The 26,858-nt window shown below is 34.4% G+C and overlaps 1 protein-coding gene and 1 pseudogene across 2 annotated transcripts in view; both read left to right on the forward strand.

The window, feature by feature from the left end:
• STK31 (serine/threonine kinase 31) overlaps window positions 1–18,946 on the forward strand; it is an 84,959-nt gene extending 66,013 nt beyond the window's left edge. Inside the window, exons 22-23 of one of the 2 annotated variants that reach the window (XM_067745538.1) lie at window positions 1,469–1,537; window positions 18,564–18,946. In XM_067745538.1, the coding sequence (XP_067601639.1) occupies window positions 1,469–1,537; window positions 18,564–18,725 (231 nt within the window). In that variant the 3' untranslated portion in view covers window positions 18,726–18,946. The remainder of the gene's footprint in view (window positions 1–1,468; window positions 1,538–18,563) is intronic. The other variant, XM_067745539.1, reaches the window with a different exon arrangement.
• An 87-nt stretch (window positions 18,947–19,033) lies between these two features.
• LOC137228705 (tubulin alpha chain-like 3) lies at window positions 19,034–24,820 on the forward strand (annotated as a pseudogene).
• The last annotated feature ends 2,038 nt before the right edge of the window (window positions 24,821–26,858 follow it).

A 26,858-nucleotide genomic window follows, 5' to 3' on the forward strand; every position in this document is an offset into this window, starting at 1 on the left:
GTTGCAAGCTTCTCTAGCATCCATTGTGGGATATAGGAGAGTCAGAAATAAAACCCAGGGAATTCACCCTTGTGTCATTTCTTAAATCCCAAGGTTCCTAGCCACTTCACTTTCTTCTTTCCTCTTTAGCTTCTTATTTCCACTTTTCAGAGTCTTCTTAGGTTTGTTGGTTATGTTATATTTAGATTTTATTTTAAGAGGGGAGACTGGTATGGAATGGGACCCCTTGAACACCTTGGGAGCTGAATGCTTTTGCAGAATGTCACCACCATATCAGTCTTACTTCTGTTAGGTCCTCAGTGCTTTCTTTTAGTCCTTTCACCTGCCCACAGTCAGTTCATTCTCATATTTCCCTCAACGATTACTTTAAACCTTTTACTGCTTTCCTCAAGCCCCTACCTAAATCTTATACCCGTTCTTCTCAGTAGACCTTGCCTCTTAATTTTTTTTTTTTAAACTGAGATATGTGCTTTCCATAAAATTTCAGTGCTTCTGTCTACAAACTGGTCACCTCTTTACCTGGTCTTCTGTCTTCTACTCCTATCTCAGAGAATTAAAGTGCTCCTTCTCTAGTGTAAGCCATCTGCATGTGACCTTGACCCCATTCTCTCTCCTGTTCTAATACCTCACTTTTACCATTCTTCTGTCTTCGCTGTATCTTTAGTCTATTTCTTTTCTTTTTATTCTTCACCTTTCCTTTAGCCTAAAAATATGGTTAAGTCTGATCTATCAGGAAAAAAATATCCACAGTAATTACTTTACCCATTGTTTTCTGTGACACAATACCTTCTAAGTTCTTCTTTTGCCTCTGTGACTGGGCATTTCTTTTACTCCTCTTTACTACCTATCTGTTAAATGTTAGTGTTCCGAAGGATTTAGCCCACATCCTACTAAAGTTTTCACTGTACAGCCCTTCCTTGGGTGTTGTTGTTTACTCTCATAGCTTCTGGTACCACCTGTTTGTTGCAGTTCTTACACTTATGAGAGTAATCTAGTCCTCTTGCCAGAGTTTCAGCCTTGTGTATATATGCCTTCCTTTTGGCTGACTTTACCTTAATTTATTAAATACCTTATCTTGTTCCAGAAAGGATATAAGGCAGTTCGCAGGGGTACTTGAAAACAGAGCAAGATATTATAAATTGAAGATGAGAAGAAAGAAGAAAATGGTTGTGGACATAAAGTAGAACCATGAATGGGAGTGCTACAAAATTTTAATATATTTGCTTATAAAGTGAGGAAGTACTAAAAGTGCTTATAGTGTGTACATCAACTCTGCTTGATATGTTAGGAGCCCCAGGGACTGTTTGGTAGTTGTTATTATGAAAGTTTTTTTATCCTGCAAGAACTAATGTGCTTTCTTTGAGCTCTGCTCTTCTCTCTAGAACCTAAAAAGTTCCAGATTTGCCTCTGCTATAGGATCAGTATTTTGGTACATTGGGAACTTATTCATTCTCATTCTCTTTAACAGCTCTCTGTTCAAAATCAGAAATTTGAGACAAATGAGGATGGAATCCCAAAGGTGGATCAGTTTCATTTGGTATGTTACCTTTTTGTCATTTACTGGTTGGAAACCTGTGATATAGGTGTGTAACAGTAATATAAACTTAAATATTTGACTGAAGATGTCCTCTTATTTTTGTAAGAATACAAAATAGCATTCACAGTAAAGAAGTATTGAAAAAATTTAAGTGCAGAACTTACACTATTGCCAGAAAACTACTGCTAGAGAGTACTACTGGATTGTATGTTTGTCACACAAATTGTATGTGTAATCTGTGTAATAATTAAGGAAAAACAGTCTTTGCTATATCTTCAAAGATCACATTATATTAAAATTAGTGTTTTTACTACTTTTTATAAGTACCTGGTTGTATCTTTTCTTTGTCGTACATCTGTGTCATTCATACTGCTTTGATATATATATATATATAGATAGATAGATAGATAGATAGATATAGATATACAGACAACCTATTTTGAGTATCTTCTATATCAGGAATTGAACTAGGTGCTGCTTTATAGGATTACAGTATTGAAGGAGTTAATAATTTAGAAATGTGAACAAGTAAACAACCAATATTTATATATAGAATATTAAAAAAGTACTCTGGAGGGAGCTGATCTTTAATTTGGCAGAAAAAAGGGGAGGGAAGAGACTGTTCAAAAATGCCACCAAATAGTTATTTGAGGTGAATCTTCAACGTTTATCTTTTGAAATGGAATAGTCCCCAGTGTGACTAGATATTAAGGAGTTAAATATGGCAGCAGCATGTCTATAAAAGTATAATGATACTGAGCTGCATGAGCTGCTTGTATATTTTGGAGATTAATCCTTAGTCAGTTGCTTCATTTGCAGATATTTTCTCCCATTCTGAGGATTGTCTTTTCATCTTGTTTATGGTTTCCTTTGCTGTGCAAAAGCTTTTAAGTTTCATTAGGTCCCATTTGTTTATTTTTGTTTTTATTTCCATTTCTCTAGGAGGTGAGTCAAAAAAGATCTTGCTGTGATTTATGTCATAGAATGTTCTTCCTGTGTTTTCCTCTAAGAGTTTTATAGTGTCCGGTCTTACATTTAGGTCTTTAATCCATTTTGAGTTTATTTTTTGTGTATGGTGTTACGGAGTGTTTTAATTTCATCCTTTTACATGTAGCTGTCCAGTTTTCCCGGCACCACTTACTGAAGAGTCTGTCTTTTCTCCATTGTATACCCTTGCCTCCTTTATCAAAGATAAGGTGACCATATGTGCATGGGTTTATCTCTGGGCTTTCTATCCTGTTCCATTGATCTATATTTTCTGTTTTTGTGCCATATTGTCTTGATTACTATAGCTTTGTAGTGTAGTCTGAAGTCAGGGAGCCTGATTCTTCCAGCTCCATTTTTCTTTCTCAAGATTGCTTTGGCTATTCAGTGTCTTTTGTGTTTCCAAAGGATTAATCTTCAAAATATACATGCAGCTCAATATCAATAAAACAAGCAACCCAATCCAAAAATGGGCAGAAGACTTAAATAGATGTTTCTCCAAAGAAGATATGCAGATTGCCAACAAACACATGAAAGGGTGCTCAACTTTACTAATCATTAGAGAAATGCAAATCAAAACTACAATGAGGTATCACCTCACACCGGTCAGAATGGCCATCATCAAAAAAATCTACAAACAATAAATGCTGGAGAGGGTGTGGAGAAAAGGGAACCCTCTTGCATTGTTGGTGGGAATATAAATTGATATAGCCACTTTGGAGAACAGTATGGAGGTTCCTTATAAAACTAAAAATAGAACTACCATATGACCCAGCAATCTCACTATTGGACATATACCCTGAAAAAACCATAATTCAAAAAGAGTCATGTCCCACAATGTTCATTGCAGCACTATTTACAATAGCCAGGACATGGAAGCAACCTAAGTGTCCATCGACAGATGAATAGATAAAGAAGATGTGGCACATATATACAATGGAATATTACTCAACCATAAAAAGAAATGAAATTGAGTTATTTGTACTGAGGTGGATGGACATAGAGTCTGTTATACAGAGTGAAGTAAGTCAGAAAGAGAAAAACAAATACCATATGTTAACACATATATATGGAATCTAAAAAAATAAAATGGTTCTGATGAACCTAGGGGAAGGGCAGGAATAAACACAGACGTAGAGAATGGACTTGAGGACTGGGGGAGTGGGAAGGGCAAGCTGGGACAAAGTGAGAGAGTAGCACTGACATATATACACTACCAAATGTAAAATAGATAGCTAGTGGGAAGCACCTGCATAGCCCAGGGAGATCAGCTCAGTGCTTTGTGACCACCTAAAGGGGTGGGTTAGGGAGGTTGGGAGGAGATGCAAGAGGAAAGGGATATGGGGGCATATGTATATGTATAGCTGATTCACTTTGTTATACAGCAGAAACTAACACAATATTCTAAAGCAGTTATACTCCAATAAAGATGTTAAAAAAGTCATAATGATCAGGCTGTAAAAGTTCTCTTGCCATTTTTTTAAGAGACTATTTTATGTTCTACAACTGCTTTTATGGCTTTATTTTCTTAAGGGCAGTTTTAGATTCACAGCAAAAATGAGAAGGTAGAGATTTCCCATAGGTTTCCTTCCTCCACATATGCAGTTTATCCATTTTCAACATCCCCTACCAGAGTTATACATTTGTTGCAACTGATACCTACATTGATACATCATTATTTCCTAAAGTCCATAGCTTAAATTAGGGTTCACTCTTGGTGTTGTACATTCTTACAGGTTTGAACACATGTATGATGCCATGTATCTACCATTATAATATCATACAGAGTATTTTCATTACCCTAAAAATCCTCTGTGCTCTACCTTTTCATCTCTACTTTCTCCAAACACCTGGAGACTGATCTTTTTCCTGTCTTCATAATTTTGCCTTTTCCAGAATGTCATATAGTTGGAATCATACAGTATGTAGCCTCTTCATATTGGCTTTTTCCACTTAATCATATGCACGTAAGTTTCCTCTATGTCTTTTCGTGGCTTGATAGCTCATTTCTTTTTAGCCTTGATCCATTGTCTGAATGTTCCACTATTTATCTCTTCACCTACTGAAGGACAACTTGGTTGTTTCCAGGTTTTGACAATTATGAATAAAGCTTCAATAAACATCCATGTGCAGGTTTTTGTGTGGACATAAGTTTTTTATTTCCTTGGGTGAGTACCAAGGAGTGCAGCTGCTGGATTGTATGGTAATAATATATTTAAATAGTTTAGTTTTTAAAGAAATTGACGAACTGTCTTCTAAGCTGTACTATTTTTGATTGCCACTAGCAATGAGTAACCGCTCCTGTTGCTCCACAGCCTTACTAGCATTCGGTCAGTGTTTTGAATTGTGGCCATTCTTATAGATGTGTACTAGTATCTCATTGTTTGAATTTACTTTTCCCTGGTGCCACGTGATGTGGAGCATCTTTTCATATGCTTATTTGCCACCTGTATATCTTCTTTGGTGAGGTATTTGGCAAGGTCTTTGGCACATTTTTTAATCATGTTTTCTTATTGTTGAGTTTTAAGAGTTCTCTGTATATTTTGAATAACAGTCTTTTATCAGATACGTCTTTTGCAGATATTTTCTCACAATCTGTGGTTGTCTTCTAATTTTCTTGAATGTGTCTTTTGCAGAACAAATTTTTAATTTTAATGCAGTCCAGTTTATTCTTTCCTTTCATGGATTGTGCTTTTGGTATTGTATTTTGAAAATCTTTGCCAAACCCAGCTTCATCTATATTTTCTCCTATGTTTTCTAGGAGTTTTATAGTTTTGCATTTGACATTTAGGTCTGTGATCCTTTTTGAGTTAATTATTGTGACAGGTATAAGATCTGTGTCTAGATTCATTTTTTTGCATGTGGATGTCCAGTTGTTCCAGTAACATTTGTTGAAAAGACTATCTTCTTCATTGTATTGCCTTTTCTCCTTTGTCAAAGATCAGTCTATATTTATGTGGGTCTGTTTTGTTCCACTGATCTATTTGCTTATTCTTTTACTAATACCACATAGTCTTGACTACTCTAGCTTTACAGTGAGTTTTGAAGTTGGATAGTAACAGTCCTTTAACTTTATTCTTTTCCTTTAATTTTGTATTGGCTATTATGGGGCTTTTGCCTCTCAGTGTAAACATTAGAATCATTTTGTTGATATCCACATAATGACTTGCTGGGATTTTGATTGAGATTGCATTGAATCTATAGATGAAGTTGGGAAGAATTGATATGTTGACAATGTTGTGTTTTTTTCCATGAGCATGGAATATCCATTTATTTAGTTCTTTAATGTCTTTCATCGGAGTTTTATAATTTTTTTCTCAAATAGATCCTGTACGTATTTTGTTAGATTTCTACTCAAGTATTTAATATTGGAGGGTATAAATACAAATGGTATTGTGTTTTAAAATTCAAATTCTACTTGTTCATTGCTGGTATATAGGAAGATGATTGAATTTTGTATACTAACCTTATGCCTACAAATTTTCTATAGTCACTCAACTAGTTCTAGGAGTTTTTTATTGGATGCTTTCATATTTTCTACATAGACAGTCATGTCATCTATGAACGAAGACAGTTTTATTTCTTCCTTCCAGCTGACATGACCTCATATTCTTTTGGTAGTTTGAACTGCAATGAAGGAACACACATAGTTTTGTTTAACTCTGTATGGTCTCTTATTTGACCAAAAAGTTTTTGTTTTGTAGTACCTACTATTATCCCATGAAATTAATTTTTTAAATAAATTTATCTATTTTTTTTTTTACTTTATTTTTGGCTGCATTGGGTCTTCATTGCTGCACGCGGGCTTTCTCTAGTTGCGGTGAGCAGGGGCTACTCTTCATTGCGGTGCACAGGCTCTAGGCGCGCCGGCTTCAGTAGTTGTGGCTCACAGACTCTAGAGTGCAAGCTCAGTAGTTGTGGCACACGGGCTTAGTTGCTCTGTGGCATGTGGGATCTTTCTGGATCAGGGCTCGAATCCGTGGCCCCTGCCCTGGCAGGAGGATTCTTAACCACTGCGCCACCAGGGAAGCCCATGAAATTAATTTTTAAACACACATTAAGAATGATTATTAAGGAGTTTTGCCCCACTTCTTGGGCAGTAGTAAAAAACATTGGAGACAACTTTTGGGAGATTATGAAACTATTCATTACACCTACTGACCATCTCTATAGAATGGAATAACGAAGAAGGTTGATAATGTTTTACATTTTTGAAAAATGTATGATACAGAGTTTTTGCCATTAAAAAACTAGCAGTTACAGGTTACAGCTTCACCCAAAGCGAACACTTGAAACTCATGTTCTTTCAGGTTTGATAGAAAAATTACCGTGTAACAAATTATCCAGAAATTTAGTGATTTAACACACATTTATTGTCTTAAAAGTTTGTGAGCCAGCAGTGCAGCTTATTTGGATCCTCTACTTCATGTCCTTTCACAGGCTGCAGTCAAGTTGTTGGGTGGGCTATAGTCATCTTAAAGGTCGACTGAGGAAGGATCTGTTTCCAGGCTCACATAGTTGTTGGCAGAATTAGTTTCTCTCTAGTTGTTGACCAGAGCTTGCCGTATTTCCATCATGGCAACTTTTCTCATCAAAGTGCATAAGCAGAGAAAGCAGTAGAAAAGAGTGTGTTAGTTAGACATAAGTCACAGTTTTTCATAACCAGCTTATGGATGTGATATCCATCACTTTTCCTCTTTGTTAGAACCATTTCACTAGGTCAAGCCCATACTCAAAGGGATGGGATAATGTAACAAAATGAATACTGGGAAGTAGGGCTGACTGGAGGACATCTTAGAGGTCTGCCTACGACAGGTTGTAATCTGTCAGCCATGTGCTAGACACTCTGCTAGGTGTATGTGTAAGGAAGATGAATAAACACAAGAAGTCTCTCTTTAATGTGGGTAGCTATGTGTGGACATTAAATTAGAAGAATACTTGGCATGTGCAGTATTTGCTTCTATCTGAGGCAGCCATTAGTGCTGGGAATGGTGTTGTCTTTACCCACATTTTGTGATCCCGCATAGTTATCAAACAAATGAGGGAGCTCTTGTCTGGACTTTGCAGGGCCCATGTCACAAATGGAGAGAAATCATGGAATTATGCAATGAAAGAGGTATGAGAGGATAATTAATTCACTTGTCCCCAGCCTCCTGGGAGAATTTCTTCAATAATATCCCTAACAGATGGCCTTCATTCTCTGCTTAAATACCTTTAAGTTTGGAGCAACCCATTTCACTATTGTACAACTCTTATATTTATTATAAGGTTAGTTCCTTCAAATAGTTGTTCCTTCACATAACGTGTATGATGCAAAATTCAAGAGTTACAAGAGGAAGCACATGCTGTTAGAAATCTCTCTATTTGTATTCCATCAGCTATCCAAGTCCCTTCCCTAGAAACACTTGTTATTGCTAGTTTCTTGTGAATCTTTCTATAAAAGTCTGTGTATGTATCCTTTTAAAAATAGATAATTGTTTCATTAAGTTTTAAAAAAATTTATATTTGGTCTGTAAGCTCAATAAAGCAGGGACTTTGTGTTATGCATCATTGTATCCCCAGTGTCTGTAGCACTGCTTTACACATAGTAGGACCTTAATAAATATTTTTGAATGAATGAATCTTGCTTTATTATATTTTTTCTGGTTAAATGATCTTCATCTGCTATTTCTTGGACCTGCCTTTTCCCTCCATTTCCCGTTTATATTTTTAATCCTTCTCAAATCAGTTTTTGTGTATGATATGAAGTTAAGGATCTAATTTTATCTTATTATATGTGGACAGATAGTTGACCCAGCACCATTTATTCAATAATCGGTCATTCCCCATTGATTAATAATGCCAGTCTATGCTGTATCAAATTTCCATGTATTCATGAACCTATTTTGGGCCTATTCTGTTCTTTGACTATTGATCCCTGTGCTGGCACTACACTATTTTAAATGCTGTATCTTTGTAGAGGGCTTTGGCTTTCCTTCCTCACATTTTTCTTTAACATTGCCTTGGCTATTCTTGTCACTTTATTTTTCCATATGAATTTTGGCACCAACTTGTTAATAACTCTTCTGAAAAACACTGTTGAGACTTTGAAAGTATATTGAATTTATAGGTTAATTTGAAGGAGAATTGCTATCTTAATGATATACTATTTTTGTGATTGGGAAAATAATAGCTCTCCATTTGTTTAGGACATTATTATTTTACTTGTATTGATTGTAAGATAGATTTTATTATTATTACTAATATTTTTTGTTCTAACTAATTACATAAGTAGTTTTAATTATATTCAAAGGTACATATATCATGTAGCAAAAATTGATTCTTTTTTTCATTTCTTAAAATTGGGGTATAATTAACATATAACATTATATTAGCTTTAAGCATTCAACATAATGGTTCAATATTTATATACATTGTGAAAATGCTTACCACAGTAAGTCTAGTTAACATCTGTGACCATAACAGTTACAAATTTTTGTGTGTGTGTGTGATGAGAACTTTTAAGATCGACTCTTCTAGGAACTTTCAAATATAAATACAATATTATTATTAAAGAAACATTTATTTATTTGTTTATTTATTTTGGCTGCATTGGGTCTTTGTTGCTGTGCTCTGGCTTTCTTTAGTTGCGACTAGCAGGGGCTACTCTTCATTGCGGTGTGTGCGCTTCTCATTGCAGTGGCTTCTCCTGTTGCGGAGCATGGGCTCTAGGCGTGCGGGCTTCAGTAGTTGTGGGTTGTGGGCTCTAGGAGCACAGGCTCAGTAGTTGTGGTACATGGGCTTAGTTGCTTCGCAGCATATGGGATCTTCCTGGACCAGGTCTCGAACCCGTGTCCCCTGCATTGGCAGGTGGATTCTTAACCACAGCGCCACCAGGGAAGTCCCAGTATTACTATTTTTTAAAACAATTTATTATCTCTGAAGTTAGGCTATTTCTCATAATCGAAGTCTTTTTATCATGGTTCATAGTTTTATTGGGAATATTTTAATTCCTTAGTGTTTTAATGTCCCTTATGTTAAATGAAATATGGCATGTCTTTCAGTGAAGTTTCATAATCATTTTAAAATAGCTTTATTGAGAAATAACTTAAACACCTTACAGTTCACCCATTTAAAGTTTACAACTCAGTGATTTTTAGTATATTCAAAGATGCATGCAAACTATCACCACAGTCAGTTTTAGAGCATTTCATTACCTCAAAAAGAAATTCCATATTCCTTAGTTATGGACACTCTGTGTCACTATCCAGCCACACCAGTCCTAAATGACCACTAATGTACTATTTGTCTCTCTAGATTTTTCCTATTCTGGACATATATATGAACGGAATCATATGATACGTAAACTTTTATGATTGGCTTCGTTAATTTAGCATACTGTTTTCAAGGTTTATCCAAGTTTTAATGTGTATCAGTACTTACTCCTTTTAATGGCTGAATAATATTCCATTGTGTGGATTTACCACATTTTATTTATCCTTTTGTCTGTTAATAGACATTTGGGTTGTTTCTACCTTTTGGCTATTACGAATAATGCTGCTGTAAACATTGGTATACAGGTTTCTCTGTGGACATATGTTTTCATTTCTCTTGGGTATGTACCTCAGAGTGGAATTTCTGGGTCAAGCTGTAACTCTGTGTTTAGTTGTTTGAGGAACTGCCAGACTGTTTCCCAAAGTGGCTGCAACCATTTCAAATTTCCATCAGCAGTGTATCAGGCAAGGTTCCAAGTTTTCATCCTCCCCAACACTTGTTTTTTACCTGACTTTTTGCTTCTAGCCATCTTAGTAGGTGTGAAGTAGCATCTCGTTGTAGTTTCAATTTGCATTTCCCTGATGATTAACGATGTTGAGCATCTTTTCATTTCCTTATTGGCTGTTTGTTTGTGTATATATATATATATATATATATATATATATATATTTTCTTGGTGAAATGTCTATTCAGAACCTTTGATCATTTTTAAATTGGGTTATCTTTATATTACTGAGTTGTAAGAGTTATGTTCTAGATACAAGTCCTTTATTAGATATATGATTTGCAGATATTTTCTCCCATTCTGTGGGTTGCATTTTCACTTTATTTTTTTATTGAGGTATATTTGATGTACAGTATTATGAGTTTTCAGGTGTACAACATAGTGATTCACAATTTTAAAGGTTATGTTCCATGTATAGCTATTATAAAATATTGGCCATATTTCCTGTGTTGTACAATATACCTTGTAGTTTATGTATTTTATACATAGTAGTTTGTAACTCTGAGTTCCCTACCAATATCTTGCCCCTCCTCCCTCCCCTCTCCAATAAACTGGTAACTACTAGTTTATTCTCTATATGTGTGATGCTGTTTCTTTTTTCTTATATTCACTAATTTGTTTTATTTTTTTAGATTCCGCATATAAGTGATATCATACAGTATTTGTCTTTCTCTGTCTGACTTGTTACACTTAGCATAATACCCTCCAAGTCCATCCATGTTATTGCAAATGGCAAAAATTTCATTATTTTTTATGGCTGAGTAATATTCCATTGAATATATATGCCACATCTTCTTTATCCATTCATATGTTAGTGGGCGCTTATGTTGCTTCCATATATTGGCAATTGTAAATAATGCTGCTACGAACATTGGGGTGCATGTATCTTTTTGAATTGTTTTCATTTTTTTTGTATATATACACAGGAATGGAATTGCTAGATCATATGGTAGGTCTATTTTTAGTTTTCCGAGGAACCTCCATACTGTTTCGCACAGTGGCTGTGCCAATTTACACTCCCACCAACAGTGTAGGGGGGTTCCCTTTTCTCTACACCCTCTCCAGCATTTGTTATTTGTGCTCTTTTTGATGATGGCCATTCTGATGGGTGTGAGGTGATGTCTCGTTTTCATTTGCATTACTCTGATGATTAGTGATGTTGAGCAGCTTTTCATGGGCCTCTTGGACATCTGTATGTCTTCTCTGGAAAAATGTCTTTTCAGGTCTTCTGCCCATTTTTAAAATGGGTTTGTTTTTTTGATGTTGAGATGTATGAGCTGTTTGTTTATTTTGGATGTTAACCCCTTATCTGTCATATCATTTGTAAATACTTTCTCTCATTAAGTAGGTTGTCTTATTTTGTCAATGATTTCCTCTGCTGTGCAAAAACTTTTAAGTTTAATTAGGTCCTGTTTGCTTATTTTTGCTTTTATCTCCTTTGCTTTAGGAGATAGACCCAAAAAATATATTGCTGGGGTTTATGTCACAGAATGTTCTGCCTATGTTTTCCCCTAGGAGTTTAATGATTTCAGGTCTTACATTTAGGTCTTTAATCTATTTAAAATTTATTTTTGTATATGGTGTTAGAGAATGTTCTAATTTCATTCTTTTACATGTAGCTGACCAGTTTTCCAGCACCACTTATTGAAGAGACTGTTTTTTCTCCGTTGTATTTTTTTTTTTTGCCTCCTTTGTAGATTGATTGATCATATGTGCATGGGTTTATTTCTGGGCTCTCTATTCTGTTCCATTGACCTATGTCTTTGTTTTTTGTGCCATTACCATGCTGTTTTGATTACTGTGGCTTTGTAGTATAGTCTGAAGTCAGGGAGTGTGACACCTCCAGCTTTGTTCTTTTTTCACAAGATTGCTTTGGCAATTTGGGTTATTCTCTGGTTCCACATAAATTTTAGGATTATTTGTTATATTTCTGTGAAATACGTCATAGGTGTTTTGATAGGGATTACATTTAATCTCTAGATTGCTTTAGGTAGTATGGTCATTTTAACAATATTAATTCTCACAGTCCAAAAACATAGTATGTCTTTCCACTTCTTTGTATTATTTTCAGATTCCTTCATCAGAGTTTTATAGTTTTCAGAGTATAGGTCTTTCACCTCCTTGGTTAAGGTTATTTCAAGGTATTTCATTCTTTTTGATGTGGTTTTATTTATTTATTTTTAAAAGATTTATTATTTCTTTATTTATTTTATTATTTTTTGGCTGCATCAGGTCTTAGTTGCAGCACGTGGGATCTTTGTTGAGGCATGCGAGATCTTTTGTTGTGACATGCTGCCTTCTCTCTTGTTGTGGTGCGTGGGTTCCAGAGTGCATGGGCTCTGTAGTTTGCGGCATCCAGGCTCTCTAGTTGAGGTGCACAAGCTCAGTAGTTGTGGCGCGTGGGCTTAGTTGCCCCGTGGCATGTGGCATCTTAGTTCCCTGACCCTCATTCCCTGCATTGTAAGGCGATTCTTTACTACTGGACCACCAGGGAAGTCCCTGATGTGATTTTAAATGGGATTGTTCTCTTGCTTTATCTTTCTTATACTTCGTTACTAGTGTGTAGGAAATAAACAGATTTCTATATATTAATCCTGCATTTTTCAACTTTAATGAATTCCTTTATTAGTTCTAATAGTTTCTTGGTGGAGACTTTAGAGTTTTGTATATATAGTATTATGTCATTTGCAAATAGTGACAGTTTTATTTCTTCCCTTCCAATTTATGTCTTTTATTTCTTTTTCTTGTCTGATTACTATGGATAGGATTCCCAATACTGTTGTAAATAGAAGTGGTGAGAGTGGTCATCCTTGTCTTGTTCCTGATTTTAGAAGGCTTTTAGCTTTTCACTGTTGAGTATGATGTTAGCTGTGGATTTGTCATAAATGGCATCTGTTACATTGAGATATGCTCCCTCTGTACAAACTCTGATGAGAGTTTTTATCCTGAATGGATGTTGAATTTTTGTCAAATGCTTTATCTGTGTCTGAGATGATCATGTGATTTTTATCCTTCCTTTTGTTAATCTGGTGTATCATAATGATTGATTTGTAAATATTGAACCACCCTGCATACCTGGAATAAATCTGTCTTGATTACGGTATATGATCCTTTTTATATATTGTTGGATTTGGTTTGCTAGTATTTTATTGAGGATATTTGCATCTCTATTCATCAGAGATATTGGCCTGTAATTTTCTTTTTTCATAGAGTGTTTGTCTGGTTTTGGTATCAAGGCAGTGGTGGCCTTGTAGAATGAATTTGGGAGTGTTCCATCCTCTTCAAGTTTTTGGAATAGTTTGAGAAGGACAGTTATTACCTCTTCTTTGTATGTTTGGTGGAATTCACCTGTGAAGCTGTCTACTCCTGGATTTTTGTATATGGGGAGTTTTTTAAATTACAGTTTCACTCCTGGTGATTAGTCTGTTCGGATTATCTATTTCTTCCCAACTCAATCTTCCTAGGTTTTATGTTTCTAGATATTTGTCCATTTCTTCTAGTTGTCCAATTTACTGGCATAAAACTGTTTGTAGTATTCTGTTGTTTTTGTGTCTCTATGGTATTGGTTGTTATTTCTCCTCTTTCACTTCTCATTTTGTTTACTTGGGGCCTCTCCCTTTTCTTCTTCATGTACCTGGCTTAAGGTTTGTCAGTTTTGTTTATCTTTTCAAAAAACCATCTCTTGGTTTCATTAATTAGTTTTAAATTTTATTTATTTCCTCTCTGATATTTATTATTTCCTTCCTCTACTGACTTTGAGCTTCATTTGTTCTTTTTCTAATTCCTTTAGATTGTAGGTTAGGTTGTTTGAGATTTTTCTTGTTACTTGAGATGGGTCTTCATTGCCATAAGTGTCACTCTTAGAACTGCTTTTGTTACATCCCATAGATTTTGGAAGGTTTTGTTTCCATTTTCACTTCTCGAGTTATTCTTTGATTTCCTCTTTTATTCCTTGGTTTTTTAGTAGCATGTTGTTTAGTCTGCATATATTTGTACTTTTCCCATTTTTTTTTCTGTAATTTTTTTCTAGCTTCTTTTGTGATTGGAAGAAATGCTAGATATAATTTCTGTCCTCTTAAATTTGTTGAGACTTGTTTTGTGGCCTAGCTTGTGATCTGTCCTGGAGAATGTTACATGTGCATTTGAAAAGCATGTATTTTGGTGATTTTGGATGGAATGTTCTGGAGATATTTAATAAGTCTAACTGATATATTGTATCATGTAAGACCACTGTGGCCTTCTTGGTTTTCTGTTTGGATGATCTATCTGTCCATTGATGTAAGTGGGGTGTTAAAGTACCCTACTGTTACTGTATTGTTGTCAGTTTCTCCCGCCTTATATCTTTAGGTGCTCCTGTGTGGAGTGCATATATGTTAATGAGTGTAATATCCTCTTTTTGTATTTATCCCTTTATTATTATATAATGCCTTTCTTAGTCTTTTGTTACAGAGTTTGTTTTAAAGTCTATTTTGTCTTGATATGAGAGTTACTACCACCAGTTTTTTGTTGTTTCCATTTGCACGAAATACCGTTTTTCCATCCACTTACTTTCAGTCTGTGTGCTTCTTTAGCTCTGAAGTGAGTTCTGTGTAAGCAGTATACAGATGGGCCTTAATTTTTACCCAATCAGCTACTCTGTGTCTTTTGATTGGAGCATTTAGTCCATTGACACTTCAAGTAATTATTGATAGGTATGTACTTATTGCCATTTTGTTACTTTTTTCTGGTTACTTTTGAAGTTCTTTTCTGTTTATTTCTTCTTTTTGTTTCTTCCCTTATGGTTTGATGATTTTCTTTAGTAGTTTGCTTCTGTTTCTTTCTTTCTAGTTTTTGTGTATCTGTTGAAGGTTTCTGATTTGTGGTTACCATGGTGTACATATATGCTGACCTATAACTATATCTACTTGTTTTAAACTGGTAGTTACTTAAGTTCAAACAGGTTCTAAAAGATCTATATTTTTATTTCCCTCCCCCACATTTTGTATGTTTTATGTCATATTTTACATCTTTGTGTTTATCCCTTAACTCTTAGTAGTTACAGTTGCTTTTAGAATTTTTTGTCTTTTAATCTTTTTACTAGCTTAAGTGGTTTATCCCCAGCCTTTACTATATATTTGCCTTTACTAATGTGATTTTTCCTATCCTGTAGATTCTTTCTTCTTGTTACAGCCTTTTCTTTTCCATTTAGAGAAAAATCTTTAAGCTATGAACTGTTAGCTTTTCTTATCTGAGAAGTTCCTTATCTCTCCCTCAATTCTAAATGATAATCTTGCTGGGTAGAGTATCCTAGGTTCAAGATTTTCCCCTTTCATTACTCTGAATATGCTATTGCACTCCCTTCTGGCCTGAAAAATTTCTGCAGAAAAATAAGCTGATAGTCTCATGTGGGTTCCCTCGTATGTGATGCTTTGTTTTTCTCTTGTTGCCTTTATAATTCTTTCTCTTTTGACATTTTGATACCTCTTGGTATGAGTCTGTTTGGGTTCATTTTGTTAAGGACCCTCTGTGTTTCCTGTACCTGTATATCTGTTTCCTTCTTCAGGTTTGAGAAGTGTTCAGCCATAATTTCATCAAATACATTTTCAACTCAACTCATTTCACTTTCTCTTTTTTTTCTGGGACTCCTATAATGCAAATGTTGGTATGCTTCATATTATCTCAAAGATCTCTTAAACTGTTTCATTCATTATTTCTTAAACTGTTCCATTCATTATTTAATTTTTCCATTCACTGCCAAGTGATTTTAGCATCATTTAGTGATGGTCCTCTAGATACTTCGTTTTGTTGAATACTGGTGATTTTCCAGTTCTGTTATTGCATCTGTGTTTATTAATTGAAATGTTTTGATAAACTTTGTCTCAACAATTATTGGGTTACCCTACATTTTAGTTCGTTCAGGGAGAGAAATTTTGAGAAAAATTAGTTGGTGTCTTGGCAACCTCTAAAAGGTATCAATCAAATTTTAAAATTTTGTTTTAATGGTATGATTATAGTCTTGTGGATTTAAACATATTTTAATGTGTCTCAATTTGTTGAAGTCATTTAAAAAAGTATTTTGCTCAAATTCTAATTTGTTGAGAACCCTATTCAAGATGGATCCTGTGACCTTTGTCGCAAATTGAATTGTCTTTTATAACTTGCTTTTTGCATAAGATGTCCCTTATTATCTTGTACATTCTTTGCCCAATGACTGGAATTAGCCATTTTCCCAAGGAAGCTGGTATCCTTTTAGCAGGAAATTTAGAGACAAAAATATGGGTTGCAAAGGTTGTTAATTGTTATTGGAAGTTCATTTTTGTTTTAGAAAAAGAAAAATGAATGCATATTTTGTATATATATTTCCAAATAAAATTCAAGATTATAGGCTTTTTACTTAATTTTAATTACAAATTCCCTCTTTCCTTTTATACTAATATTCATTTTTATGATATTAACAATTACATAATTGCTTCATCTTGAAATAAATTTGATAGTTTGAAAATAACAGTGATATTATTAGAAACAGTAAGGTTATTGAGTACACTTTAACATTTCTTTGAAGGTCTTTCTTTAGGATGTATCTCACTAGATCCTTATCCCACTATGATTGTATAGCCAAAATACTTGTTTTAAAGTCAGTTAAAATAATTTTCTGTGTGATTATGTTACCTGATACATAGTTCATTTGTTTAATTTTGACATTTAGAGATTGCTTTTGTTTTTGTTCTTTAGCTGTGTTTTATAATTTTACAATATTTTATAATTTGCGAGAGGGATAACCTTAAGGTAGAAATTTTTTGTCTATAGTTACTTTTGGGAATTGAGAAAACTTTTTTCCTAGTAATCAGATAATTTTATACATTTAGATTTTTGATACATTTGTAATTATCCTGGTGTTTGGTGTGAGGAATAGATCTGATTTTATTTTTTTCCATTGGGTCCATTTGTCCCAGTACCTTTTATTAAAAAGTTATCCCCTTTTCCCATTAGAAATGTTGTATTTCTTATAATAAAATTTTATTTGTACAAGAGTGTATTTTTAGTTTTTCTGTTTTGTTCCATTGGTGTGTTTATTCGTATTCTTTTGCCATATTCCTTTAATTTACAGACTGTATGATATCTTTTAATACTTGGAAAGGCTAGTTTCTTCCTTCTTGATACTTTTTATCAGAACTTTCATGTCTGTTCTCACTTACCATTCTTACAAAAGATCTATACAGTTAACTAATCTAGTTCTAAGAGGGAGAAACTGATTGTATGTTATTGGAATCAGGTAAAGCTTATAAATTAACTTAAAAATTGGCTCATTACTGATGAGATCCTTTTTGTCCAAGAACATGATATGATTTTCTACTTGTTCTAAATCTATTTTTGTGGCTTTCAAGAGTGTGTGCTAGTTTTTTTCATTTAGATTTTGTAATTTTTAGTCAGTTTATACTTACTAAAGGTATTATCTTTAAATACGTTTAAAAACATATTCTGTAGAATTCAGTATGGGCATTGGCATTCATTCAGTTAGCAAATGTGTACTGAATACCTGCTATATCCCTGACACTGTGCTTGTTGTTGGGGATGAAGTGAGAAACTAAGGTTTCTGGTCTTATGCATCTTAGAGTCTAATGAGGACACTACCAATAAATAGGTGATTTTTATTCAGTGTGAAATGTGCTCTGATTGGATTCATCATAGGGAGCAAGAAAAAAAGCATACTTTGGGAGGTGGAACTAGTGGAAGAGGAACATTATAATGTTATTTACATGTGATAACACGAATAACATTCTTCGAAGTTGTGGTACATAATAAAATATGGCCTCTGTAATAATGATGATAATGTGTTAGGGGTGGTAGAAATGTTTCAAGAGGAGATCATTTCACAGATGAAACCAGAAGCAGTTGACAAAGTAAAGGTTAGGCTACCCTTCCAGACAGAGGAGCTTCAGTGTAAAATTTTCATAGTGTCAAATTCTGACTAGTGCCCTAAAAAAGAAGGAAAATATACAGTTTTTTTAAAAAAATTTCACTTGTTTTTGATCAATTTCAGTTGTTATTCTTTTCTTTTTCCTTTTATATTATTTCCCTGTAATTTGATTCCATTGTTTTAATACTGGATTAATCCCTTTCCAATAAAAGCCAGTTGAGTTTGGTAAAAATTTTTTAAAAACCTAAATAGGAAAAATTGATTTTAGCTCTGTATCATTGATTAAAAGTATTTTTGAATTGGATAATCCTTACTTATTACAAGTTTGTCCTTTCATTCATTTGGTTTGATTTTATTTTTGTTTTGTAACATCTTTTTTCTTACAGGACGATAATGTCAAATCCCTCCTCTGTAGCTTGATCTATTGTAGAAGTTCAATGACTGCTGAGCAAGTTTTCAATGCTGAATGTTTCTTGCTACCAAAGGGGAAATCAACTCCAAACTCAGAAAAAGATACTGAATACACCCCAAAAAAAGAGGAAGAATAATTAAAGGTGGAGAACTTGGATAAAGATAAGGAAAAGACAAGATATGGTGAAGCCAGCTTTGATTGATTAATATTCTTTTGTTGTTGCAGATGTTCCTTTTTAAAACTTTGTTTAGTTTGGTTAAATAAACAGAAAAAAATCTGGGAGTGTTCTGGAGCTAGTTGGGTGTGTCTTTGGTATTCCAGTTGTGAAAATAAAAGATGTTTGGTTATGCAAAAAAATTGTATACTTTGAAATTTCATTTAACTAGAGTTGTTAAGGGAGGATTTTCTGTCTGTAGTTACTTTTTGAAATTGTATAGTACGACTATGTTACTTGTAATAGAAAAGGTTATTAGATTGTTGGACAGCTCCTACACAGATTTCCAGTATGTAGGCCAGCTCATTATGAAGGGTAATACTTTTGTTTAACAGATGATAGTTGGCATATGCTTTGTACCCAGTTTTGGGAATATAAAGATAAGTTAAACGTGGTCCTTACACTTAAAAAGCACATAAATCTATTGAGAAAGTTAGAGATCTAAACAGATCTTCATAATACAGTATAGAATATCTAATGATAGTTCTGGACAGAGCTTTTATGTGATTACACAGGAGGGATACTCATCTTATGGAAGAGGGGTGTCATGGAAAGCTTTCTGGAGGAGATACTACCTTAGTTAAATCATAAAGGATGGGTGGTGAAGGTGAAGGACGATCAAGAGTATCTTACTAGCAGAGAAAGCATGATGAAAGCACTGAAGGGAGAAACAGTTTGTGTGTTTAATAGGGAATAGTCATATAGGTAGATGAGGGCTTTATATGAAGTAATAAAATGCTCATACCTTATAATTTTATAGGAAATGTGGAGCCATTGAAGAATTTTAAACAGCTTTAGCTCCCTCAAAATCTGTCTTATACCAACTACCAGGTTAAGTGGTAGAGAGACTGATCAGAAGGATATTATGATAAAGTAGGTGAGCAGCGATGAAAATAAGATGTACAGAGGAGAAAGAAACAGTGATGAAACATACGGGTCCAATTTATGGAATAGTTAGGCAGTTCTGTCGGACTTGGTGATTGAAGCGTATGTAGACTAAAGTAATATGTTAGAGTCTCTAGATGCCTATTCAAAATCTAGTCTTTCTTTCTTCCTTAGTAGTACATAGCAGTTTTATTCGGGGTGGCAGTGTACTTGGTTAAAAGACTACATTTAGCATCTTCTCTATTAGTTGAAGCTTTTTGACTAAATTTTTGCAAATAAGACTCCTTAAAAGGAGCTGACTTAGCTTGGAGATGTGCCCTTTCACCCTTACCCCTTTCCTATTGCCTAGAAGTTAACGTGGTGGTTAGAATTTGAGCAGTCTTCTTGGATCATGAGGTGACCTTGAGGAAACTCATGAAACTAGGATGATGGAGCAGCAAGTTAGAAGGAGCTGATGTTCCTAATAATTCTGGAGCCTTTGTACTAGTTTCAAGATTTCATGTTATTTGAGAGAATAAACCCTTACATCAGAGTGTGATCCCTATATCAGCAGCCTCAGTATCACCTGGAGGCTTATTTGAAATGCAGATTCTCAGCTCCACTCCAGATTTTTTAAATGAGAATCTCTGGGGTTGGGTGGAGCCTGGCAATCTGTGTTTTAACAAGCACTGTTAAGTCATTGTAATACATACTAAAGAGAACTGTTGCCACACATTCAAGCTATTGTTCCATTTTGGGTTTCTTGTTTTATAGCAGAACTTAATTCTACCTGATAAAGTAATAAAGACACAGAAGTTAGGTTTAAAATAAACTTGGATAATTTAAAAGGGCAAAGAATAGATCACTTTACTTATACTCACTATTTTAAATAAAGAATTATCATTTTCCAAATGTGTTCTCCTGAATGAACACTAGTCCCTTGGGATGTTCATTACAAAAAGAATTCTGTGATTAGTTGTTTGGAAAATAATGAATGCTAAATTGGAGATTGATCATGCATATTAGAGGGTAAAGATTCTAAAATGTTTTCCAGAAAGGAAACCTGTTTAGTTTTATTTAGCCAGCATATACCAAAATTGACAATGAGACCTCCGTTTTTTCACATAATACCTAGCAACTTCTCTCTTGTGAAACTAGAGTTTCAGATTTTGTGGCATACCAAGTTAGATAGTACTTATTTTTATTTCTTGTTTTAAAATGGCAAGTATTAATGTGTGGCGGAAAGAGACAAATTCATGTGTCTCTTCAATGCCACAGATGTTTCTTGAGATATGTGTATATATGTATAAGGGCAATACAGAGGCAAAAAAATGTGTTCACGGCCCTGTGGGCAGTCTGAGAATAATGCAGTATATAATAAGCTACAAGAATGAAATGTATGTCTTCACAAAGAAGAGGAAGGGAAGAGTGGAATATAAGTTTGGAGGATAGCTGTTTGACTCATTCTAGAGGTGCGGTAGTATTCTGCTTACTTAGAACTGGAAAAAGGTATTCCATACAAAGGAAATTAAGAAAGCTCAAAGGGTAGATTTGGGAAAGGGCAAGAATTTGGCTGGAGTATAGGATATTCATGGGGTAGCTGAGAAAAAAAGCTTAAGAAGGTATTTTGGGGACAGATTATAGAGGGTCATGAGTTGCTTATAAGAGATGGGACTCTTATAAATTTATGAGCAGCTGAATCACACAGTCATGTTTATTTTAGAATAAAATAGCTAACTAGAGAGAATGATTTGGGAAATAATGGAAATAAAGAAAAGTCAAGGATGGCATATTTCATTAAAGTAATTGAGGCAAAGAAAACATCTTGTTTTAGATCAAAGTATTGAAAAGGAGAGAATTAAGAGTATAAACTGTTCCTCAAAAGAAATTTGTGGGGAACCTCTGGTCCATTTCATAGATTTCATAGTATCAGTGCTAAGTCATTTCACTGTATATTTAAATGTCAGTATTTGTTAAGTTTCCTTTTAGCATCTCTCTTTTAACTCAACAAATGACATGCTTTATCATTTCTTAGTTGTTAGTATAACCATATCTTCTGCCATCAAAACTACATGTGGAAGCAGTTCTGGAATGTAAGGACCTCTGAAGATCTACTCCTCCATAAAAGCAACAAGAACACTGGCAAAAATTGTCAAATGAAGCTAAGTTGCACATGAAAAGAATACAGACTTCACAGAATTAGTCCAGGAAAATCACTAAGCAAACATCATCATCGTCATCAATAACAACTAGCAATAACAATCTCTGTGTTGGTGAGTGTGGGGAATATGATTTTCAAAGTTGGAGATTGCTATGTTTAAAATGTCCAGTTTTGTGCAAAAAAAAAAGGTGAGGCATGAAACAGGGAAGTATGGTCTGTATGCAAGGAAAAAAAGCAACGAATAAAAACTGTCCTAGAGAAAGTTAGATATCAGACTTTAAGTTCATAAAGACTTTATATCAACTATTAAAATATGTTCAAAGAACTAAAGGAAATCATTTCTAAGAATTAAAGGAAAGTGTGAGAATAATGTTTAACCAAATAGAGAATGCCAATAGAGAGATAGAAATTATAAGAAAGAACCAAATATAAATTAGGGAGCTGAAAAGTACAACAACCAGAATAAAAAAATCATGAAAGGGGCTCAACAGAAGATTTGAGTTAACAAAAGAAAAGATCTGTGAACTTAAAGGTAGGTCAATTTAAGTCATCTAGACGGAGGAACAGAAAGAAAAAAGAATGAAGAAAAATGAAGAGACTAAGAGGCCTATGAGACACCATCAAACATACCAACAGCATAATGGGGAGTCTTAGAAGGAGAGAAGAAAAAGGGACAGAAGGAATATTGAAGAAATAATGGCTGAAAAATTTCCAAATTTGACAGAAAACATAAATCTACATAAGAAGCTCATCAAATTCCAAGTAGGATAAACTCAAAGAGACTCACAGCTAGACACATCATAATCAAACTACTGAAAGCTAAAACCAAGGACAGAATCTTGAAAGTAGCAAGAGAGAAATGATTTACTGACCACAAGGCATCCTCAATAAGAGCAACATCTGATTTTTCATCAGAAATAAATGGAGGCTAGAATTCAGTTGGATGATGTATTCAAAGCATTAAAAGAAAGAAAGCCTTGTCAAACAAGAATTGTATATCCAGCAAAAATGAAGGAGTTATTAAGATTTAGATTTATGATGTTAAGCCATTCCTAGATAAACAGAATTTGTTACTAGAATATCTGCCCTACAAAAACAAAAAAGGGGTCTTTCAGGCTGAAATGAAAGCACATGGTAACTTCAGTTCACACACAAAAACAAAGAGCACTGGTTAAGGAAAATGCATGGGTAAATATAAAACACAGTATTAATGTATTTTTGTTTGTAACTCTTTTCTTCTATCTGATTTAAAAGAAAACTGCATAAAGCATTAATTATAAGACTCTGTTAATGACCTTATAATGTGGAAAGATGTAATTTTTCTGACAAAGGAGAGGGGAGAAAATGGAGGTATATTGGAGCAAAGTTTTTGTTTGCTATTGAAATTAAGTTGGTATTAATCCAAACTAGATTGATTTAAGTTAAGATTTTAATTGTAATAACTGGTGCAACCATTAAGAAAATCAGAAGTATGGTAGAGGAAACAACAAAGGAATGGTACACTAGAAATACCTAACAATAAAGAAGACAGTGGTGGAGATACAGAGAAAAAAGATACAAGACATACAGAAAACAAACAGCAAAATGAAAGCTGTAAATCTGCTATAGTAATTACATTAAGTACAAGTGTATTAAATTTTCCAGTCAAAAGATAGAAACTGGAAAAACATATTTTAAAATATGATCAAATTATGTGCTGTCTATAAGAGATGCAGTTTTAATGTCATAACCACAGAGTGGTGGTGACACCTTCAGATTAGCATGAGGGAGTGAGTGCCTTTGCATTCATATTGGCCAAGCTGACATCTAGATTGAGGGCACGTGCTGGAAACTCTGTTGCTTAGAGTATGGAATTCAGCCAGATGGCGTCATTCTTGGCAGTAAAAAGGATCAGTAGGAAAATGCTAAAATAGAGCATATGAATGCATCTTTTGTGAGACAAGAGCTGGGAATCATGTGCCCAGAGCGCTCTTCCCAACCTAGAACCAACTGTTAGAGATGGGATTCATACAGGGAAGTACCAGTCACTCTTTTACCCAGAGCAGCATGTTAGCAGAAAGGAGGGTAGTGGTAACAACTATGTCTGAGGTCACTATGGGGTCAGAGATTGTCTGCCTTCAACTAGAGAGCGTCAGAAAGCTGGCAGAACAGTTTCTGACTTTCTGAAGCTTTGGAGGAAGCATTGAATCAGGATTTACATCTCTCTTAATAGAGTGGCTCATGATAGAATGTAGCAGGAAGACTAAATTGAGTTATCTGTATATTCAGCCTTCAGTATCTTCACTGCTGTAGAGTCTTACAGCTCTAAGAGCACACAGACTGTAGCTGCATGGTGGACAATGAAGCCATCTGTGACATATGCCATCATATGCTTGGTGTATAATGCTACCTCTTCTGTTAGCATTAGTAGGCTGACGGGTCTTCTGTTACTGCTTGCTTCTGGTTTGAAGGGCCTTTGAATGGGTACCTAATTGAATTCCAGAACAAATTAGTACCGTATCTGAGAATATATTTCCCCGTGACAACCCTTTCCCCCATCATGTCTGCTGACAGAAGCTACCAGGAGCAGCTCTTCATTTCAGACATCACTACTGCTTGCTTTGGGTTCTCCAACCAGCTGGTTAAGTGTGATCCTCAACTTGGGAAGTACATGGCCTGCTACCTGCTATACAAAGGGGATGTTGTTCCCAAGGGTGTGAATGCAACAGTTGCAGCCATGAAGTCAAGGAGCTCTGTTCAGTTTATAGATTGGCTTCCAAATGGTTTCAAGGTGGCCATCAACAATCAGCCATCCGTGGTGATGCCAGGAGTTAACCTGGCTGAAGTCCAGAAGGCTATCTGCATGCTGAGCAACAGCACAGCAATTGTGAAGGCCTTAACCCTACTAGACCACAGGTTTGACTGCATGTATGCCAAGAGGGTGTTTCTACATCGGTATATCAGAAGAGGTGTGGGAGTTCTCAGACACCAGGGGAAGATTTGGCAGCCTTAGAGAAGGATTGTAAGCAAGTGGGGTAAAGTTTATGATGCAAATATGATTGGTTAAAAAAATGAATAAGCTAAAGTGTTATGCTTTCTTTTTAAGACATTATACAGTTAGTAGGTAGAGCTTCCTTGATTAGAAGAAAAAATAAATTAGGCAAGACCCTAAATTTCACACTATATCAGATGGCTCAATATTAACAATGAGCACATATTTCCTTGTCTATCAGTGATATTCAGCACTACTACCTGTGACCCTTCTAAGGTTTGGAGTCCTTTGAACTACTGGATCACTGTGTGTGTGTGTGTGTGAGAAAGAGAGAGAGAGAATGGAAACCTGGCTTTATCCTTTGCTTTTTAAACAGACTGTGAAATCCTGTGCAACGTTTATACGTTTCCTTTCCTGTACATGAGGTAGAAAACTGCACATATAGTTTATTAATGTCATTTCCATATATATATATAAAATATATACAGTATATATTACATTGATTAAAGAATTAGAATTTTTTTAAAAGACCCAATTTAGTTTCAAAGATACAAATAGATTAAGAGTAGAGAGATGGAAAAGATATACCATGCAAACAGTACCCAAAAGAACTGTAGTGCTTACACTAATAATCTTTGGCAAAAGTTATTACTAAAGATAAAAAATATTTTGTAATGGAAAAAAGTCAATACATCACAAAGATGTGTGCATATATACATCTAACAACAGAGTCCTAAATATATAAAGCAAAACTTGACAGAATTGAAGAGAGAAATAGACAATTCAACAATAACAATTGGAGATTTTGTTACCTCAGGTTTAATAGTGGATTGAATAACTAGGCAGAAGATAAACAAATGGAAGAAATGAACAGCACTGTAAATTAAAGGCCAACTTTAAAACACTGTACCCCAAAAGAGCAGAATGCATGTTCTTCTCAGGTGTACATGGAACAGTCTACAGGATGGACTATATATGAAATCATAAAACAAGTCTCAAAACAGTTTAAAAGGATTTAAATCATAAGTTTGTTTTCTAATCACAGTGGAAATCAGAAATCAATAACAAGGAAATTTAGAAAATTCACAACTATATGGAAATTAAAAAGAAAAACCACTTCTAAATAACCAATGGATCAAAGAAAGAAATAGCATAAATTAGAAAATACTTCGAGGTGAAGGAAAATGAAAACACAATATACCAAATCTTACAGGATGTAGCTAAAGCAGAGCTTAGAAATCTATAGCTGTAAATGCTTATATTAATAAAGGAATAAGATGTCAATCACTAACCTAACACAGCCTTAGTTTCTCTCTAGTTAAGAAACGATAAAATGGTGAGCAAACTAAACCAAAAGCAAGCAGAAGGAAGAAAATAATGAAGATTAAAACAAATAAATGAAATAAAGAACAGGAAAACAATAAAGAAAATTGAGACCAAAAGTCAGTTCTCTGAAAACATCAACAAAATTGAGAAAAATTTCAGCTAGATGGACCAAGGAAAAAAAAAAAAGACTCCAGTTATGAGAATCAGTAATTAAAGAAGGGACTTCACTATAGACCTTAGAGAAGTAAAAGAGATTGTAAGGAAGCACTTATACCAACAAATAGATAACCCAGATGAAATGAACAAATTTCTAGGAAGACACAAACCTGAAAAACTGGCACAAGAAGAAGAAAATCTGAATAGACCTATAAGGAGAAAGAATTAGTAAATCAGAAAATTCTTACCAAGGAAAGCCCAAGCTAAGTGACTGAATGGTGAATTCTACCAGACAAAGATCTCACAGACACATAAAAACTATAGATCAATATCTCTTATGAATATAGATGCAAAATTTCTCAACAAAATACTAGCAAACTAAATCTAGCAACATACAATGAACAACAGGGATTTATCTCAAGAATGCAAGGCCAGTTTAATATTTGAAAATCAATGTAATATACTATATTAATAGAATAAAAACAAAAATCTTATCTTAATAGATGCAGAAAAAGCATTTGACAATATCCAATACCCCTTTTATGATAAAAAACTAATAATGAAGAGTTTACTCAAC

This window comes from Pseudorca crassidens, chromosome 8 (genome assembly GCF_039906515.1).
Source record: "Pseudorca crassidens isolate mPseCra1 chromosome 8, mPseCra1.hap1, whole genome shotgun sequence".
NCBI classification, from domain to species: domain Eukaryota; kingdom Metazoa; phylum Chordata; class Mammalia; order Artiodactyla; family Delphinidae; genus Pseudorca; species Pseudorca crassidens.